The following is a 14,584-nucleotide window of genomic DNA, read 5'->3' on the forward strand; positions in this document are numbered from 1 at the left end:
GCAGGAGAAATTCAATTCAGTTCACATTCAAAGGTGACCCTGTCCAACTTTCGCTATCCAAAACAGTACATGCACCAAAACGCAGCAGTCCTTTGAAATGCACACTCCTTCAAATTCTGCTGTGCATTTCCCCGACCAAGTCATATACTGGGGCAAAGTGGACATAAAAATGCATATACCTGTGAAAATAGTTTTCAAAATGCATTACAGTGGCACCTCGGTTTATGAACACCTCGGTTTACGAATTTTCGGTTTACAAACGCTGCGGACCCACCTGGAACGGATTAATTCACTTTCCATTACTTTCAATGGGAAAGTTCGCTTCAGTTTATGAACGCTTCAGTTTATGAATAGACTTCCAGACCCAATTACACCCATGCTTCGGGTTAAGTACGCTTCAGGTTGAGTACTCCGCGGACCCGTCTGGAACAGATTAATCCACTTTCCATTACTTTCAGTGGGAAAGTTCGCTTCAGTTTATGAACGCTTCAGTTTATGAACAGACTTCCGGAACCAATTGTGTTCATAAACCGAGGTACCACTATATATTAGGGAATTTGCTTTGCAAAAATGTGTGCATGGCACAAAATTGCATGCAAACGTGTATACTAGGAGAAATTTGCAATGCAATGCTGATAAATTTTCATGAGGACAATTTTATGGTTATTATTCTTCATTCACAATCTGACGCAGAAATTTAACAGTGGCAAAATGAGAAACTGAAAGAAACTCTAAATCCAATTATTCTGGGCAACAACCGTATGAGAAATATGTAAAACAACCCGACAAGTAATAGAACTTACCCCAGAATTGGCCCTACTAAACATCTTTCAAGATAATAATGCCCATTTAGACCACAAAGACCTCATAACCCACCTACTTTCGGCAACCAGAAATGTCATAACCAGACATTGGAGAGACCTGTCAGGAGTAAGCATGGACCAATGGTACCAAGTAGGATGGGAAACAGCCTTACTAGAAAAACTAACCAACAAGCTGAAACTGGCATGGGGACAAATAGAAGAGGATACCTTCACCCCGGTATGGGTCCCCTTTAACACACACACAGCCCAACAAGATAATGACAAAAATTTACCACCAGCATACAAATCAGTATGGCTAGCCTGACCCAAAAATACCCACCCACCCCACTCACACATGAAAACAAAGACCTTCATAGCCAATCACAAATGAACAACCACACCCTTGGCCAACCCCAATGTCTCTCACCGTCAAAAGAACACAAGCGAATAAAGGAGTACCAACACAAACAAAGCTGACATCAAGCCCTACATCAAGCAAACCAGAGACATCGTCACCTACTCTCACCCCCATCCACCCTCCCACCCCCTATCTACCTCGTTTTCCCTCTTTCCCCTTAGTGTCTTAACAAACGAAACTGATTTGCAAAAATGATACATGTTAAAATATGAGAGACACTGCGCTCACCTTTGTAATTCAAGAAATCTTTAATAAGAAATATTTAAAAAAGAAAAAGAAACTGAGAGAAACTAATTGATTGATTCACCTATCCCTAGTATGGGATATACCATTTGATTCTAGCTGGGTGCTCATGTGACTGAATGCTTCTTATTTCCAAAATGATTTCCTGCACAATGACACCTCACATCAGGGAATCTGACACCCTAATTGTCACTATGCAGAGGGCTTGTAGGTTTTTTTTTTAATGTAAGGCTGAACACTAAATCATGAGCCCCCACTGATGGTCAGAAGTGGTAGAGCCCACCCACAGATTTACTAACTCAATGAGAACTAGGCTGCTGCACATACTTGTGAATGGAGGGTTTTGCCTCTTGGTTGGGCTGTGGCATTAATTTTTCCTGGCATATATTTGGACATGACCCATTCAGAATTGTGGGTGCCAGAATGTGAGAGTATAACCCAGCCCTGAAGTTGGCATGTTCACAGCTCCTTCCCCCCCCCCCATCATTTCTTGAGGCGTATAAAATGCCTCCACCGTTTAAAAGCCATCAGTGTCAGTGAGCTATCTTGGAATCGCTTCCTCCAGCACAACCCCCATCAGTATTTCATAACCAGCCTTTCTGCTCATCTTGCTGGAGGAAAGTGAGCAAATAGATTGGGACCTACTCTTCCTTCCCTGTTTTCAAAACAGATTAGCACCGGGGTGGGGGGAGTGGGGAGGGAGCGAACTTGTGTGTCCGGAGAAGCATTCTGAAGCTGGCTGCCCCTAGTCAGACGCTGTATTTGTAAGTAGAACATGTTGAATCTGTCATGGGTGATGATGACGTTGCCGCTGTTAAAAGAGAGACTGCATCTTGAGCAAGGCGAGACAGAAACATTGCAGACTGCAACCTCAGAATAGAAAGGAGGTCCCTATTGTCTCTCTCTCTCCCCCGACCCCAACATCTAACGCTGATTGCATTTGTGAAACATTTTAAAACAAACAAAACCTCAAAGACGTTTGGAAGTATAAGCGACTCAGCTGGTTACAATTTTAAATCCTCACCTCCCCCCCCCCCTCCCTGGGCAAGCTTCTTCTTTTTCTTCTTCTTCCTCCTCCTCCTCCTCTTTCCACCCCCCCCCCCCCCGCATCACTTCCCTCCTGGTTTCTTTTTCACCGGTTTTTAAAATGCTGGGATGCAAAGCAACTGAGGTCTCTTAAGTTGCAGCTGCCGAAATCTCTCCTAATTGCCTTTGCTGGGCATGATGCTCTGTATAGGCAGGGAAGAGGAGACGTGTAGCTTTCATTCAGTGCCTTCAAGACATGTCTTTCCTGTAGTCAGCGGGGAGCAAAAAAAGCGAGGAAAAAAAGCCCAGAGATCAATGCATTTGAAACTGACAGAGAGAACGAATGCTTCTTAGTAGCACATGCTGAGGATTGCGTGTGTGTGTGTTAGTGTGTGTGTGTGTGTGGTTTGTGCAGAGCAGAGGAGCTGCGTCCTGGTCCATATGCTCCTTGTTTACTGCAATGTTTTTTGCATGTTACTGTGCACTCCGGACTAACGTGAAGGTAAGAGGAGACGAGACGGCAATCCTGGAAGGACTGTGCATCTTTCTTTCATTCCTTCTTTCCTTCCTTCCTTCCTTCTTTTTTTTCTTCTTTGACAAACCAAACCAGCTGCAGAAAATGTCTACCTTTTGTGTTGCTTGGTACTTTAGAAATTGCTGCTCGAACAGGCATATCATTACAGGTGGTTGTGCGGAATTTATTTTTTATTGTGTCTGCGCGGCTTAATTGGAGAAGCATGCCTTTAATGTTTTCACAGCGTAGTGACCTTCGCCGTGTGACGGTTTGTAGTTCGGGTTTGACTCTTGCACCGGCAGAATAATAGGCTAGCTTGTGTGTGTGTGTGGCTTCCCCCCCTCCTGTTTTAAGGGGGGGGGCTGTTCTCTTTCATAAAGGTCCCAGTAGGCCACGGAGGAGACTCTGTAGGCTCCTGTTTTATGCTAGTTTGCTGCTTTGGGTTTAAGGCGAAGAAATCAGAATTCATTCATCTTTGCTTCTTTCGTGCCTCCGGTGCTATGAGCTTGCTTGTTTTCTTGCTGATGATCTGTCTGGAAAAACCAGAGATCTGTCTGCTGTAGCTAGAGACTCTTGCGCCAGTCTGTTTCTAGCTTGTCACGAAATGCATACGAGCCAAATGATGAACAGTGTCCGGCAATAAGAGCAATATGTTGACGTGGTGGTGGGGACTGCCTGCCCCCCCCCATGCTTAAGAAAGAAATCCTTTTGGCTTCCTCAGTCACTTTGATCAGGCTTTTGACATCCACATTCTGTTGGCTTTTCTTCATTACCCTTCCCCCACCCCCCACCCCAACAACTTCCAACACAAAAGTTGCTGAATATTTTTCCTTGTCCCCAACTGAGGGCAAGCCAAGCTGAAAGGATGGGTGACACCGCACTCTGCCGTAAGACGAGCAAGTGGGCCAGCTAGCAATTGGGAATAGAGCTGCATAATTTAAATGAATTACCGTCTTCTGTCAACCTATTGGGGAAGTATTGCTGCTGTTCTGGGAAAGTGTGGTGGTGGTGGGGCTCACATTTTTAAAAAAGGTAGAAACTCAATAGGGAGGGGGAGATGGATAAAGCTTGGCAAACGAGTCCTACCCCACCAGGCTGTTTATTCCATTGTTTAAGAGAAAGTTTTGTTTTCTGCCTGTATGGATGGCAAAGCTACTATTGCTGGGATAGCGAGGCTAATGTAGTCATACTATAGCTTTTGTCAATGGACATTTTAGATATGAAAAGGCAACCTTCAAGAAAACGGTACAGTTTGAAGTTCAGGATAACAGACGCTTCTTTCCAGCCACCCCACTTTTCTGGTTTACATCCCCGCCCAAACAATCAATAACATTCTTTGGCTAATGAGCATGCTCAGTTCTCATTGGGTTGCTGTTGTTGTTGGGTGGGTGGGTTTTTTTTTATTAAAAAAAAGTTGTCTTGAAGATTGTTTTCCCCTGCTTATTCCTCCCTCTTGCATGTGGGTGGTACCATTTTGGCTACATGAGCGCCGGCACTCACATCCTGGACATCAGAAACAGAGGGAATGAAATGTTACATTGAGTGTCTGGAATGTGGTGAATGCTGTCAATCTCAGGCAAGTTCCATGAATGCTTAAAAACTCAAGAGACAGACCTCTTGAAGTTTAACTGTCTCCTGAATGCGGCTGACAGCATTCACTGGCATATGTCCAAGAAGTTGGGGGAACGTCTCTTTATTTCGAGACATCCATGAAACGCAGCAGTTTTGGGAATCCACCGAAATACAGGCTGTTAATGCGAGTTGGCAGGTTTGGGGATTGCATGCAATCCCGTAAAGGAGCAGGTAATGTGTATGAACTAATGGCACCAACAGGGGATTTTGCAGTTTACCCAGGCAATATGCTTAATTTCCAAGCGATGCCAGAAAATGTGAATTGATTACAGATGTTTACATTGATTGATTACATTGACAGGGTAATATGCATTGACTCTCCTGGAATTCTGTACAAAAGAAGACTGTGTGCATTGACTGACCATTGATGGCCCTTGGTCCACTCTACCAGTAACATTAATACAGCATGTGAATTAATATGAATGTGTTCATAAATCCCGTGTTCATGTATATTAATAGTAATACATATTTAAATCTCTTGCTATTTCCCCTTGGCTTTATCTGAACATATACTATTGCCATTATTTGTATGGACATTCCACATTCACTTTACTTTGAGTATACCTATATATATGCATATATGGCTTAAAAATTATTAGTACTTTTAGTGAAAATAAAGGGCACATTCACTCAAGTCTGATAAGGACAATGCCTTGTATGTTACTGAAAATGCCAGAAACTTGTTGAATGTTGACATTGGTTGGTGAGAGTATACAAACCCCAGCAGGAAATTACAGAACTGAATTTTTCAACATAACTTATTTCTGAAGTTTTATACCTATGGTATTGCACATGATTTGCAATTTATTGGTAAAAGTTCAGATACTTTCTTTGACGTTTATGTACTGCTTCTTCAAATTGCTGGTAAGTGCCAACTTTCACCAATTTTCTGACATTTACTGCAGCATACAAATATTAAAAACCAGAGAGGTATATACGTCGTAGATATCTCTAAATTAGGGGGAGGAGTGAGAGTGAGAGTGAGAGTGAGAGTGATTAATGCACGGAATTAATTATTAATGCATGGAGTTCTAAATTTAAAAAATGAACTGGCCTTTTATAAATACAGTCAGGACTGCTGGAGGTTTACCTTATAATTCCGGAGCTTAACATTTTGCCACTTTATAGTAAAATTTTATTAATCCCATTTATAATTTCAATCAGTTTCCTGAACTTGCAGCTGTGGGTAAACCAGCGAATACTGCCCCCTGGTTTCTCATCCTCCTCTTTCCTAGTCAGCCACGCTCGGGGCATAGATGGGGAACTTGTGGCCCTCCAGATGTTGTTGGGCTTCAGTTCCTATCAGCCTGGGTCAGCTGATGAAGAGAGCCGTAGAAGAGAGCAACATCTGGAGCGCCACAGGTTCCCCAATCTCCACTTTAAGGGGTGCAACTCTACTTTCTGGGATTCCTTGATGCTTGTCAGATTTAACACAGCCTGCATTAGGGAATCCTGGTGCACTCTTGCTCCCTCCCATGGAATGATGTAATTGCTATTATAGCGGCAGAAAGGGGGAGAATTAATGCGGCTCAGGGATTCCCTGCTCTAAACGGTGAAGAGTATGTGGATGTAGCCAATGGGGTGGGTTAAACTATGATTGCAAAATCCAGCGTAGCTTGCTTCACATGCCTTGGTTTGTGGAAACCCTAGCTTAAAGAGTGAGCTCAGATGTATATAATTTTCTTTTAGGGGATTAGATCTAACATATTATACCAGCCCCCTACCTTGTGGAAATCCACTATGTGGAATACCGTAGACTTCTTACAGCAGCTAGATTAAATGCCCTTGATTCTGTGGTACTGTGGGGAAGGCTTGGGGGCGTACCATATGCCCAGAGAACTTGTCATTGTGCCATGGGTGTCGTCGAGTCCACTGAACATATTCTCCTAACTTGCCCTTCTTACACAGAGCTTATGCAAAATCTTATAGCTCCACTTCTACTCCGATTTAGCTTTCTACCCAGAGAAAATCAGGTTTTATACTTGCTGAATAATGCTACTAGAAATACAGCCTCCTTGGTGGCCAAATTTCTTTTTTTATCTTTCAAGCGTTGTAAGACTAAAATTGACTGTATTGATTTGGGGCTATCTGTTTGGCCCTTTTTTAGTGTTGGCTGTGTTCAAAAACACTTTCAGATGTTTTAACTTTGTGTGGATAAATGTACCTTTTTCTGACTGACGGTTGAATAAAAGGATGATGATGATGATGAATTTTCTTTTAGATGGTCTGATCACCTTTTCTTCTTAAATAAATTTATCTTATGGTATTTCATTAACACCAATCCCTCCAGTTTCATCTCCCAATAGGAAGAACAGGGATAATTCATGCTTTGCATATGCAGCATATTGGTAATCCATTTGAGGGAGGAGGAAACTGTTCTGGGACCTGATGTATTTAAGGTCAAAACCATGCTGGACATTTACAGTGTCCTTGTTACTTGTTTATAGCTTATGTGTGGGTTTGCTTTTGCGGGTGGGGTATAGTGTTGAAATGCCTTTGGCTGGAACGTTAACTAAACAAAATGGTATGGGAAAAGTCCCGTAGAGATCAGTGGGTCACACACCGTCTTTCTTTTCATGTGCCTAGAATGATGTGATGAGAGCCTCTTTCACAAGCCGGCTATTACTAAGTTGAAGTCAGCATTAGCTGATTTGAGGCAGAGGTAGTTGGATGTTCACATGTTAAATGAGTCTTGTTGTAAATGTTTTAGCATGTCTGCATCAGCTTCCCCCAACCCTGTGCCTTCCAGATGTTTTAGACCAGGCATGTCAAACCTGCAGCCCTCCAGATGTTTTGGACTACAATTCCCATCTTCCCCAACCACTGGTCCTGCTAGCTAGGGATCATGGGAGTTGTAGGCCAAAACATCTGGAGGGCCTCAGGTTTGACATGCCTGTTTTAGACTATACCTTCCACTGGCCCTGGTGACCGACCATGTAAGCTGGGGCTGATGGGTGCTGGCGTCCGACAACAGCAACCGAGGTTGGGGGCATCTAGACAATGACATTACATGCCTTGGAAAATCTTTGTGGACTTCACCAGGACATTCTGTGCTGGATTTGGGACTCGCTGAACCATTAGGAGGACCAAATACACATGCGCAGATCAATAATTTACAATTCAGGTCACCTTTGAGGGAGGAAAATAAAAAGCAATGAGATTTCGACCTGTGGTAGGGAGTTTATGTGAGTATAACCCTGGTCGTATCAGGGTTCAATTTGCGATTTCAAGGTGTGATTTTTTTTTTGTACAAAATCCCATGGATGTAGCAGTCAAAGGGAATTATAGACTGATCCTTAATGTAGCTTCCCATCTCCTGTCATCCTCCCCCCTTTCTCAGGAAATGGTATTTCATTCAATAGAGAACTAACAATTTGCCTTGAAATACATGTCTTTTGTGGCAAAAATGGGTGGCAGTTCTGCTTTTCATTTAAATAAAACTGATCAGCCACTTTTCCATCCCTGAAAAGAGAAGAATAGCCTTTGGGTTATCCTTGGGGTGGCTGATTGCGGTGGCAGTGATTGCTGCTTACATGTACAATAATTCCTGTTTTATTCTCCTGCCACAGAAAATTGCTTATTTAAACAGAGTTTAGTAAAAGGTGCCCCCTGCTTTCACTCCTCCTAAGACATACCATACTAAGCCTATGTTGAAGGCTGCCATTGTTGTTAATTAGATTGGCACAGAGTGATCCTGGCTACCTGTTGCCTGTCTTTCCCCCCTTTTTCATTCTCTCACTCAGTGTTTGGGATAACTGTTAATAGCTATGAATAAACAATAGAAAATTATATTGCAACTGAAAGCCTTTAAAGGCCAGCACGCGCTTCTGAGCACAGGAAACAAAGCAAAAGTTAGACCCTTCAGCAGCTCTTAGTCACTTAGCTTTGCCTGCTAGCGGCATATGTGTGAGAGGGGGAAAATACATTCCTGTATTTGTGATTGTGTTTCGCCTTCTGCATTCCTTTTGTATTGGCAGGACATCGGTTTTGGAGTTCTTTGAGGACCATTAGCGTGTACAACCTTCCTGCTTGCATTTGCTTCTCTTTCAAATTCGCTCATGAGTAAGACCTGCACTTTTGCATGTCACCACTCAGTCCATATTGAGCAGGTCCACATTTGAGTGCAAAATTGTGCTCCGTTTGTAATGAATGGAGGGCCATCAAAGGCAAAAGGAAAGCTTCCTTGAGCTGAACAGTCATGCGTTTTAGCCCTTCTTCCAGAAGCCTCTTCTTTGGCGATCACTTGTTGCCAAGTAAGATTGTCTTCCATAAACACAGTTTTAGCAGTGACTGTGGAGGCCAATTCTGGATCCACACACCCTTTCACAGTGGGGACATTGGATTCCGGGCGGGAGTTGATCATGGTGAGGGTTTGCCAAGCATGCCTTCTTCTTAGCGCGTTTCTCCCTTCCGTCCTGAGTTCGAGCGTCTTCAAAACCAATGACACCTTTGGTAAAGGCTGTTCTCCAATTGGAGTGCTCGCAGGCCAGTGTTTCCCAGTTGTCGGTGTTTATACTACATTTTTTTAGATTTGTCTTGAGAGAGTCTTTGAACCTCTTTTGTTGACCACAAGCATTACACTTTTCATTTTTAAGTTCGGAGTAGAGTAGTTGCTTTGGAAGACAATAATCAGGCATCCACACAACATGACCAGTCCAGCGAAGATGATTTTGAAGAATCATTCTTCGATACTGGTGATCTTTGCTTCTTCCATTACACTGGCATTAGTCCGCCTGTCTCCCTAAGTGAGCCTACTCTTGAGCTGTCCATGGTGCTGAAACAAATCTCAGGGCCCATTTTCTCAATGGAGCTGCCTGGCTACTGCCTGCTGGTTTCCTGATTCCAGTAAGACACTGTGCACTGGTAGTTCAGAGGTTATGAGCTGCTGCTGCAGTAGCTTTGAACCAAAGGCTCAAAACTCATGGTGTGGGCTAGTGATGAAGTATTAAAGCAACCCACTTGTCAGGACTTTTGCCATACTGAGGATGCAGAAAGTGACTCACGTGCAGGCCAAAGTACACATCATACAGTCTTGACAGAGAAAAAGAGGGTGGCCACATACGGGCTGGTTGTCTGCATCTGTGTTCTAGCAATATGCATGCTGCCTTGCACTCACATCATATTTTGGCCACTAATTGTGAGTTTCTTCCATGAAGGATTGAATTTTTTTTTCCCCTGCCCAGGTTCAAAATTGGTTCATAATGTTTCCCATATTTTCAGCATTCACTTAGGAACTGCAAAGTGGAGGCAGAACAGTGCAGTTCCTAAACAACTGCAAGTGGTAAATGTGTTTTCTGAAATAAATAAATAAAACAGTGCTCCTCACCATGAAACTGTGGCTCCTGGTTGGGTGTTGGAACATGGAAGTGGCACCATCAGGTCCGGCAGAATTGGTGTCAGTTTTACCTATCACTTCATGGATGTCCGTCCTGCTTGCAGAGGTGCTTGCTCCCCTGCTGCACACTCCATAGCAGGAATAGGCACACTCGGCCCTCCAGATGTTTTGGGACTACAGCTCCCATCATCCCTAGCTAACAGGAACCGTGGTCAGGTGAAATATACTCAGTTGAGTAGTAATTTCATGCTCTTTATTTCAGCTCATAGGAACAGTGATTGAATTCCCCCCAAAACCTCAGGCTTTATATACATTATTTACACAATGAGTACCCTCTGATTGGTTGGCTGCTGCTGCAGGCCAATCAGTTGTTGCATCCTAGTATCCTACCAGCCTAATAGGCTGATTAACTTCCTCCTGGGGTCTGACTGGGCTGCTCCTGCAAGCCAATCAGGTTGTTGCATTCTAGGATCCTACCTGCCTATTGTTCTAGGAGCCAAGCTTAGTACATAACATTAGGATTAGGGCCGAGTTTGCCTATGCCAGCTCTATACACTCCCTCCTATGTGGAACTAGAGCCCAATGCCAGTAATGGACAGTGTGGAGTCTCCCAGCAGAAGTCAGGATTTTGGAAGTAGGCAGAAAGACTTGATGGTTTGAAGCTTGGTATCAAGTACCCCCTCTCATCCTGGGCCATGAGATATACTGAGATTGATTGAGAAGCCATCCATCAGGGAGGAAGGACACTTTCCTCTCATGACAGCATAGCAGGGTGAAAATAAGCAAGTGCTGAATTTGTGCTAACAGCAGCTAACAGCCTCACCAGCCTGGTCTGAAGAATGCTGATCATGCAGGCATAAAAGTGGGCATCAGTCCCAATTATATCTCATTATTGATTATGGACGAATCTCAAAATAAGGGTGTCCAACTCATAATAAGGAATAATATTTGCAAGCGGTGGAAATTCTTTGCAAACTTTGGTCATTATCACTTGTTAATTTACATTGTATGCATCTGGTCCTTGTTTCCTCTTTCAATCCCCATATTTCCTCTTCTGTTTTGCTTCTAGTAGGCTCTTCTCCACCTCTTCTCCCCCCCCCCCCCTCAGGTCTCCGTATTAACCTTAAAACCAGTAAAAGTGCTGTGTGCATAAAGGGGGCAGTGAAAAAATAATACATAATAGCGGTGATACTAGAATGCTAGAATTGTTTCAAATGGAATCCATGGGATGGAAATGTTTTTTTCTCATATTCAGACGGGGCACATAACTCCTGAGTACAAGCCAGAAAATGATAACCTACATGAACATATCCGATAGGAAGCAAGTTGGTAAAACATAGTGCAGACTGTGCTCTGTTCTTTCAAACACATTATGGGGAAGGCTAAATAGCACTGCTAGCTATGAAAATCCTGCCTGTATTTTGATATCTACCTGTTTCTCTTTGATTTTTTTCCAACTAAAAATACATGTTAAAACCGACGTCAGTGTATGGTAAGTATTCCATGGTAGGAAATGCTGGCTATTTTATTATTTTATTTTATTTTATTTATTAAATTTCTATACCACCCTTCTTCTTGAGAGCCAGTGTGGTGTAGTGGTTAAAAAGCGGTAGACTCGTAATCTGGGGAACCGGTTTCGCGTCTCCGCTCCTCCACATGCAGCTGCTGGGTGACCTTGGGCTAGTCACACTTCTTTGAAGTCTCTCAGCCCCACTCACCTCACAGAGTGTTTGTTGTGGGAGAGGAAGGGAAAGGAGAATGTTAGTCGCTTTGAAACTCCTTCGGGTAGTGATAAAGCAGGATATCAAATCCAAACTCTTCTGAGGATCACAGGGCAGTTTACAATATAAAACCCCCAAAATGCATATATTAGTAACGAGCAAAAGCAATACCCCGCTACAGTTTTCTAAGGTTTCCTCTATCAGCAAAGCTCCTTCTACACACCAAGCATTCAAATGGTTTCATTGTTATTACCAGTGAAATTACAGGTACCCCTGCAGAGTTCTGTCTGTCATCTCCACCGCCAAATCTCTGAGGTTTGGAGCATAACATAAAATAGGATCAGTCCAAAGGCCCATCTTAACCCAGCACTCTCTTCCCACAGTGGTCAAACAGATGCCCATGGGAAGCCTGAAAAAAGGCCCTTAACTCAACAGCCCTCTGTGATTCCCAGCCATTGGGATTCAGAACCATTGTAGCTAGAAGCTATTGATGGCCTTCTCCTCCATGAATTTCTCTCATCCTCTTTTATAAAGCCCTCCGAGCTGGTGGTCACCCCTACCTCATGTGGGAGCAAATTCCATAGTTTTAAAAGTGGTCATGAGTAATGAAACTTAGGTGATGTAGTGCTACCTTGCTCTCTCTGTCTGTATTTATTTAGAAACGTGGGCAATCATTTCAATAGAAATAAGTAAGTGGGTTTACTTGATGTTTCAAACCCCGACAGCTAGAGTCCTAGAGGAAAGATTCTCTTGTTCAAGCCCTGAGCTCCACTTGTTTGTTTATTTAAAGCATCTTTTATCCCACTCTTCAGCCAGAAAAAGCTTCCAGGGTGACTCACAAATGTCAGCGGCAATGCAAGATTTACGTGCATGATGCGTAGGAAAGGCAAAAAGGTCCCCCTTATTCTCGTTGATCTGTGGAGAAATGCCCATCTTCTTTCTTTCAAAAGATCACTTGCATGCTAGATGGCATACTGGGGGGGGGGGAGAATTGCATTGATGGTAGCTTTGTTTGTGGTTGTAGCACCGTAAATCAGAGCAGTGTCACTGAATGCAGCTGATGGTGATAAACTGCAGTGGACGATAGGTCTCTGGTTTAGTCTTCCTTTTTTTTGTATAACTATACAGAAATTAAACAGAAATTAAACTATACAGAAATTAAACAGAAATTAAACTATACAGCAGTCACGAAATTAAAAGACGCCTGCTTCTTGGGAGAAAAGCAATGACAAACCTAGACAGCATCTTAAAAAGCAGAGACATCACCTTGCCAACAAAGGTCCGTATAGTTAAAGCTATGGTTTTCCCAGTAGTGATGTATGGAAGTGAGAGCTGGACCATAAAGAAGGCTGATCGCCGAAGAATTGATGCTTTTGAATTATGGTGCTGGAGGAGACTCTTGAGAGTCCCATGGACGGCAAGAAGATCAAACCTATCCATTCTTAAGGAAATCAGCCCTGAGTGCTCCCTGGAAGGACAGATCGTGAAGCTGAGGCTCGAATACTTTGGCCACCTCATGAGAAGAGAAGACTCCCTGGAAAAGACCCTGATGTTGGGAAAGATTGAGGGCACTAGGAGAAGGGGACGTCAGAGGACAAGATGGTTGGACAGTGTTCTCGAAGCTACGAACATGAGTTTGACCAAACTGCAGGAGGCAGTGCAAGACAGGAGTGCCTGGCGTGCTATGGTCCATGGGGTCACGAAGAGTCGGACACGACTAAACGACTAAACAACAACAACAGAAATTGCGCAAAAAGGGCATTCTCTTTTGAGTGTTTAATCGACATTTTAATCGTAAGTGCATTGACCAGTGTGCAAAGTGTGTACAGTGGTACTAGTTACGAACTTAATTCGTTCCAGAGGTCCGTACTTAACCTGAAACTGTTCTTAACTGTTCTTAACTAGAGGCGTGCTTTCGCTAATGGGGCCTCTTGCTGCTGCTGCGCCGGCGGCGGCACACGATTTCCATTCTCATCCTAGGGCAAAGTTCTCAACTCTTCCAGGTTAGCAGAGTTTGTAATCTGAAGCATTTGTGACCTGAGGCGTTTGTAACTTGAGGTACCACTGTATGTATATAGCTGTATAGCAGATAATGCAGTTCTGTTCTTCTTGCTTACTCATATTGTAACACTCTGTTTTGTATACTTGCTTCTATAGCCCCTGGCTTTCACAACTCGGTAGATCTAGACTCAGCATAGAATGCAAGTGAAGTTAACAGTCAAAGTTGTAAACGGATCTTCTTACCGTTTACACTGCAGTATCTTACTCGTTGTGTAAGCAAAGGTATATAAAGCCTAGGGTCATGAAAAGGCTTGTAAATTTTTATCATTCAAACTCACCCTGCAATTCTTGTCTGTCTTTTCCTGTTGGGTACAGAGTACGGGAGCATGGGAGCATGCTGCACTCGCCATGGGTTTGCTGCTGAGCTTGCTGTTCCTGTGGCATGCTCCCTCCATCCCTATTGGAGTATCACAGAGTGCTTACTGCAATAAACATAACTGGGGTCAAGGATAGGCATTGCGGAGCACCTGCCAAGGCCCACATCCCTGCAGGAGTGCTCTGAATATTGTTAAGTGGGCTGAGAGGTGTTAGGAGACCCCTATGTCTCTATTATTCCCCCAACAAGTTTATTGAGAAAGAGGGGTTGAGACTCTGTGAAGGGAATAGGGGTCTCCTAATGACTCTTAGCACCCTTAACAAACTACACTGCCCAGGATTCTTTGAGGGAACCCATGACTGTTTAAAGTGGTATGATACTGCTTTCGCTGTATAGTGCAGATGGGGCCTGAGATGAGCCTAGAGTGTAGGATTAGCCTCCCCCTTTCTTACCTGCTTTCAGTGCACCCAGGTGGCAACGATATAAAAATACAAGATTAAAATCAGTTAAAACAA

General features: G+C 43.5%; 1 protein-coding gene across 5 annotated transcripts in view; it reads left to right on the forward strand.

The window, feature by feature from the left end:
* Nucleotides 1-14,584, forward strand: part of DLG2 (discs large MAGUK scaffold protein 2) — an 835,907-nt gene that overhangs the window by 259,569 nt on the left and 561,754 nt on the right. Inside the window, exon 1 of one of the 5 annotated variants that reach the window (XM_088668836.1) lies at nt 2,808-2,992. The exons of the other annotated variants lie outside the window; for them this stretch is intronic. Coding sequence (XP_088524962.1) covers nt 2,951-2,992 — 42 coding nt within the window. The 5' untranslated portion in view covers nt 2,808-2,950. Of the gene's footprint in view, nt 1-2,807; nt 2,993-14,584 lie in introns of those variants that run through there. 5 annotated transcript variants of the gene reach the window in all.

Source organism: Zootoca vivipara, chromosome 4, assembly GCF_965207765.1.
Source record: "Zootoca vivipara chromosome 4, rZooViv2.hap1.1, whole genome shotgun sequence".
Taxonomy (NCBI): domain Eukaryota; kingdom Metazoa; phylum Chordata; class Lepidosauria; order Squamata; family Lacertidae; genus Zootoca; species Zootoca vivipara.